Here is a 5,644-nt window from a genome sequence, read left to right as displayed (position 1 = left end):
GCTGAGGCACAGGCAGCGGGGCCCCTGACGCCAGTGCCGCCCACCTGGGTGTTCTGTGTGGGGATCTGCAGGACCAGGGCCAGTGTGTTGTGGTCAAAGTTCTCGTCCAGGGCCAGCAGGGCGCCGTGCACACCACTCTCCTGCAGGTTCCCTGCATAGTCCCGGAGCCCAATGGACTGGACCCAGTGGACCACCTGCTCATTGGTCCAGACCAGCACATCTAGAGGCGGGAAAAGAGCAGGAGGACCTGGGGTCCACAGGTTTCCAGGGAAGAGGGGAGCCCCCAGACCAAAGCCCCAGCCTTCCCTGCCCTCGACTCCACCCCATCTCCCTCCTCCATCCTGAGACCCCTGTCCTCCTTCCCTCTCAGCTTTGGGGTGAGGCCCCTGCAACCAGGTGCGCACCTGCAGCGGAGGCCCCAGTGACCCGCTTACCCCTGATCTCATGCTGGCTCTCCTCCCGCCTCCTCTCCAGCTCCTTCCGGTCATAATTGAGCCTCTTGAGACACATGATGCCGTACTGCAGGCTGCTCCTGCAGGCACACAGCCCACCACAGCCTCAGGGCCACGCTCCTGCCCAGCTGCCCACGTCCTCCAGCACAGACAGCCCCCAGACGCTCGGCTCCACCTGCAAGCGACCCGCCAAGGCCACCTCCCTCTCTGGTCCCATCCTCCCTCAGCCCAGGTGGGCCTCACGATGAAGTTCTCAGCATGGAAGCAGCATGGCCCTCCCTCTCCAGGACTGCGTGACAAAGACCCGACTGCCCACCAGTCACAGGGAAAGATACCCTTTTGTGTTCCCATTTCACCCGGCTCCTCACACAAGCCTATAGATGCTACCGGGTCCTCCCACGCCGTCTGAGCTCAGGGACACCCTGTCTCGCTGCCCACAAGCCTCGGGGCTGCACTGCTGCCGGGAGCACTCCCATTCTGCTGCCCTACGGCCTTGCTGAAATGCCGCCGTGCCCACCTGACTGTACGACCATCACCACCCAGCCCACCCCAGCCTCCTTACCCAGGTCTAATTTTCCTGCCACTCGATCCCAGTTAGCATGGAAGCTCCCTCCCGGATCTCACCTCCTGGGACGAGTTCACAGAAAGGACCGGAACCACTCACGCTGCAGCAGGTGCACTCGGGGCCCTCGCTCCCTCACAACGAACCCACGGAGAACCAGAGCCGGGGGTGAGATGGGACCCCAGAGGCCGTCGCTCTGAGCGCCCACCTCATGCAGGAAGCAGCACCCCGTGCCAGCCTCTGGGGACGGAGAGCTCACTACCTCCCAGGGCAGCTCGTCCCACCTCGGGCCGTGACTACTCCTCCTAAAGAGCGGCCCTGACGTGGCCCCTGGAGTCGCCGCCCATGAAGCTGAAGAGCCGAGGAGAAACTTCCTGCCAAGCCCACTGTCCCCACTCCACTGAGGCCACTGCTCTGCGAGATTCGATTATGCAGACAGCCCCCTCCCCAGCCCCTCCGCTACCCCAGCCTCTCTGCGCAGAAATCACCTCACGGCTCAGACACCCCTTCCAGGAACTAGCGACCTGGACAGTCTGAGCTGGTGTTAGCAAGGACTTCCGCACACCATTTCCAGCCCTGCTCTGCAAGCCCAATGCCGCCAGGGGCCAGGAGGCATTTACTGCAAATGGGCGAGCAGGCTGCGGGGCTGAGGGGCTGCAGGGGCGGGTGGAGTCCATGCTACAAGGTGACGATAGATAGAGCTTTCAATTTTTGAGGATCTAGACATCCACAATTTTGTGTAAAATTTCCTAGAGCTTAAAAACTAGCAACTAAATTCATAATTTTAAAAATACCATGTGGGCCACACAAAACACATCTGCGGGCCAAATCCCGCCCACGGCTGCCAATCTGGGACCTCCAAACACCTCTGAACAGAAGATATTTTCAGCAAAGAGAGGGGAGGACTGGGTGACATCCTGCAGCAAAGGCTGTGGGTTCAGGCTGGACGCTCGGGACGGGCACACTGGCCGGGCAAGGGCCCAGGAGCCGTCCTTCAGCCGGAAGGGGTCAGTGCCCACCCTGCACATGGGGTCCAGGCGAGCCGTCTCCAGGTAAACAGAATCCAACCAGCCCGTGACGAGAATGAAACAGCCTGGGAGAAACCTCCAGGAGGGGAGTTAAGAGAAACAACTTTGGTCTTTAGGGTTGAAGGGGAGAGAGTCCAGCTCCACAAGGAGCTGCTGCCACCCAGAAGGGCCAGGGAAGAGATTGGACGGAGCCCAGCGCTGGGCCCTGTTGGGAGGGCCGCCGCCTGCTCACCGGTGGAAGCTGTCCACCATCTTCAGGTGCACCCGCAGGTCCTTCTTGGTGAGGTGGTCCAGCATGCGAGCGTCCACCAGGCACTCCATGAAGTAGCTGCGGTACTGGGGCAGCCCCAGGCTGGGCAGCCACTCGTTCCCGATCCACTCGTGGCTCATGTCCCCATAGGCCAGGGTCTGGGAGGAAGGCAGTGCCAGGCTGCAGCCGACTACAGCAGTTCCGTGAACATCAGCTCGTTCACCCAGGGGTGGGCATGGTGGGAGGTGGGGGTTTTAAATGAAGGTTTTTAGGTCCCAAAATGACGTGGCTCCATCAGGGACAAATCCCCTGCACTGAGGACAGAGCAGCTCCCAGGCAGGCGTGTAGGGGCCGTGGGGCAGCTGCCTCCGATTCTCAGCCTCACCCCTGCTGGCGGCTGCAGGGCAGAGGGCGCCAGAGCCAGGGGAACCCAGGGGGGTCTGCTCCTCCCCACCCCACACCCAGAGGGGACCCCTGAGCTTTGTGTCCCTCGCTCGAAAAAAGGTTTAACGGTTTTTACAATCACCAAGTGCGTTTCTCTAAGACCGCGATATTCACCCTTGTTCATCTCACGGCACACACCAGCTAATTACCAAAATCCTGTGACACAAAAATACATTGTGTTTTCTGCAGACCTGACAAAAATGGGTGTGATTTTGACTCGTTCATAGTGTGGTGCTGGCTGCTGCCATTTTCCATGCGGAAAGCGACGGAGGAGGCCGGGTCCTGACTGAGCCGGGCAGCGCCTGCTAACCCTCTGGGCACAGCAGCCGACTGTGTGCTTAAGCCACGCACCAGCTCTGCTTGCATGCCTGGGCTCAGCGCCCGCTGCTGCAGACAGGCTGGCATCTGCACTGACCAGCTTCCCTGTGCGACGGCGTGCTTGCAGCCCCACCGTGGTCCTCACTTGCCTGGCTCGCTATCCAGAGGAGTGGCTGCGTGCACTGCCTGTCTCCCTAGCATACGAGCCTGCGAGGACAGCGTGTTTACGCCTGTGTCCAGAGCCTGGAATATTTCCCACTACGTGAATGAACCAGTGGCCTCTGCTCAGCTCACAGGCCCCCGAGAGGGCGGAGGGAGGAACAGGATGCTTCCAACCTATACCTCATCATTCCTGAAGGGAGCCCACGGGCGGGGGAGGGGGCGGGGGGGGATAGAGGCACCAGGCAGCACAGCCCGCGGGCTCCTCTCCTGCCAACCTGAGAAACCAGGACAGTAGCTAAAGGGGAACGAGGAGGGAGGGTCCTCGCAGGTGCCCTGGACCCCGTGTCCGGCAGGGGGTCTTACCTGAGCCCAGCTGCCCTCCTCACTGTCCTAGCAGGAACGTGCAGCGTGAGGGGAAACGGCCAAGTCAAGAGCCTGGCAGCATGCACCCAGGCCCCATCGAGAGGGAGCCCACACCCAGGGCTGGTGGGTGAGCAAGGACAGTGTTGGCGAGGTTGGGAGAGGAGGCAGGTGTGGGTGCCAAGCTTTCGGTAAGAGGGCAGCAAGGCCCTCCCATCCTTGCACAGGCCTCAGCGCCAGGCAGGACCCCGGGTCCAGGCCCACAGCAGTGCAAAGCTCTCTTCACCCCCCCACCCAACCGCTCTCTCTCTCTCCTTCCCCACCAACCTCCACCTGAGAACAAGCTCAGTGACACGTCAGGGCTCACCTCACACTCAGCTGACTTCCCACCACCTTCCCCGCCCGCCTTGGGCCATCAGCCCTGACCCCAGGCCCAGGGCCGACTCACTGTTTTAGTGGATGTTGCCAGAGTTTCCATCTCTTCATGGGTGACCCAGACATTCCCAGAGGACTGTAGAGAGAGGAAACCTAGCTGGTCCTGCAGTGGGTCCCAGGGGTCCCCCAAGGACAAGGACAAAGCTCCCTCCCTGAGTCCCCCCACAGTGTCCCCAGCGCTTCCTCAGTGAGCGAGCGTGAATGCTGCAGCGTGGACAAGAGCTGCCCCCAGCCACAGGGAAGGCCCACGGAGAGGCTGGAGGCCTGGGACAGAGTTCACAGACCCCACTCCCTCCGCCACCGCCATCTGACCACACAGAGCCCCGGGTCCCAGCCGCCTGGAGATCCGGGACTACTGGCAGAGTCAGGGGGGAGACGGAGCCCCTGGTGGTATGTGGGAGGCAGAGGCTAGGCCTGCTGGGACCCCAGAATCAACATCAGCCCCTGCAGACCAGCTGGACCCCTGTGTGGGGATGGGAAGTGAGGGGCAGACACGGCGACCATCCCTCCAAAGACCCATGGGAGGCTCGCAGAGCTATTCCAGGGCCTCAGAAAGGGTCTGGGGAGGGAGAGGCCACTCACAGTCCTGGAGGTGGGCGGGGCGGAGGGGCTGGTCAGCGACACCATCTCCTGGATGGCCAGCCGCAGCTTCAGCCGGTGCAGAGGGTTGCTGATGCCGATCTCCCGCTGGATCTCCGTGTCCGACAGGGCCGACATGATGGCCCCACTCTTGACGTTGGCACGGCAGGCTGCCACGTACCAGGCTGGCATCCCCACCCATAGCTGCAGACACAGGCACAGGGTCACTCAGCCGCCTCTCCAAGAGCTGGGCAGCCCCCAGGGCAAGGCCAGGCTCAGCCATGGTCTCAGAAGAGCAGACGTGGAGAGGACCGTCATCAAACGCGTCTCCCTTCACAGTGGAAACTCTGGGCCTGGGGAGGAAGGGCTCCAGCTCTGCCCGGGGACCAGCTCCCGGGGCGGCCGCAGTCAGCGCCTGTGGGCCCGATGGCTCAGCGGGGCCTGCGGCCCTCAGCCCTCAAGGTCACGGCTGTGCGCTGACGGGCATGGGGGCGGGGCAAGGCAAGGTCCCATGTGTACTTGGCAGGGGAGAAGCATGCTGGGAAAGTTCTGCCCTGGAGCCCCCCCACCCAGGCCCTGAGTAGACCCTCTGCCTAGGTACCTCTAGCCAGGAGACCACGGTAGGGCCATCCCACTGGGCAAAGGGCAGTCCCTTTCGGCGGGCGTCTTCAAGCAGCTGGTGCCTTGCAGGGAGAGGAGCAGTCTCAGCAGTCCTTCCTGTGCCGCCGGGATGGCTCCAGGGACATGGCTGTGCCCTGTGCTGGGCTCGCCTGCTCATCCCCCCTCACCCGACTGCCACCCTGCTCTGCACCTGAAGCAGTGTGACTCCAAGACACGGGGCAGGGATGCCCTCCAACCTGAGGGCAAGAGCTCTCACTGTGCACGCGGCCCGACCACGACCATGTCGGTCTGCTCTGCCAGAGCCACCCTAACAGCCAGCGCCCAGCCTCTGCGTGACCCCACGAACCAGGCCAGCTCAGCTCAGAAAGGGCCTCCTGGGCTCTGACCACCTGAGCTCAGTCCCATGCAGCCCACGGGACGGGCAGAGGTGGCA

At 62.6% G+C, this 5,644-nt stretch overlaps 1 protein-coding gene across 1 annotated transcript in view; it reads right to left on the bottom strand.

Annotated features, from left to right (window-relative positions):
• The window catches only part of PPFIA4 (protein tyrosine phosphatase, receptor type, f polypeptide (PTPRF), interacting protein (liprin), alpha 4), a 30,440-nt gene that overhangs the window by 4,475 nt on the left and 20,321 nt on the right, over positions 1-5,644 (bottom strand). The window contains exons 21-27 of the mRNA XM_015559886.1: positions 5,192-5,273; positions 4,594-4,794; positions 4,025-4,087; positions 3,580-3,606; positions 2,275-2,450; positions 435-532; positions 3-220 (exon numbers count right to left, since the gene is read on the bottom strand). Of these exons, the coding sequence (XP_015415372.1) occupies positions 3-220; positions 435-532; positions 2,275-2,450; positions 3,580-3,606; positions 4,025-4,087; positions 4,594-4,794; positions 5,192-5,273 (865 nt within the window). The remainder of the gene's footprint in view (positions 1-2; positions 221-434; positions 533-2,274; positions 2,451-3,579; positions 3,607-4,024; positions 4,088-4,593; positions 4,795-5,191; positions 5,274-5,644) is intronic.

Source organism: Myotis davidii, unplaced genomic scaffold (genome assembly GCF_000327345.1).
Source record: "Myotis davidii unplaced genomic scaffold, ASM32734v1 scaffold1915, whole genome shotgun sequence".
In the NCBI taxonomy this organism is placed as follows: Eukaryota; Metazoa; Chordata; class Mammalia; order Chiroptera; family Vespertilionidae; genus Myotis; species Myotis davidii.
Note: the sequence above shows the minus strand (reverse complement) of the source record. Positions and strands in the feature narration are given on the sequence as shown.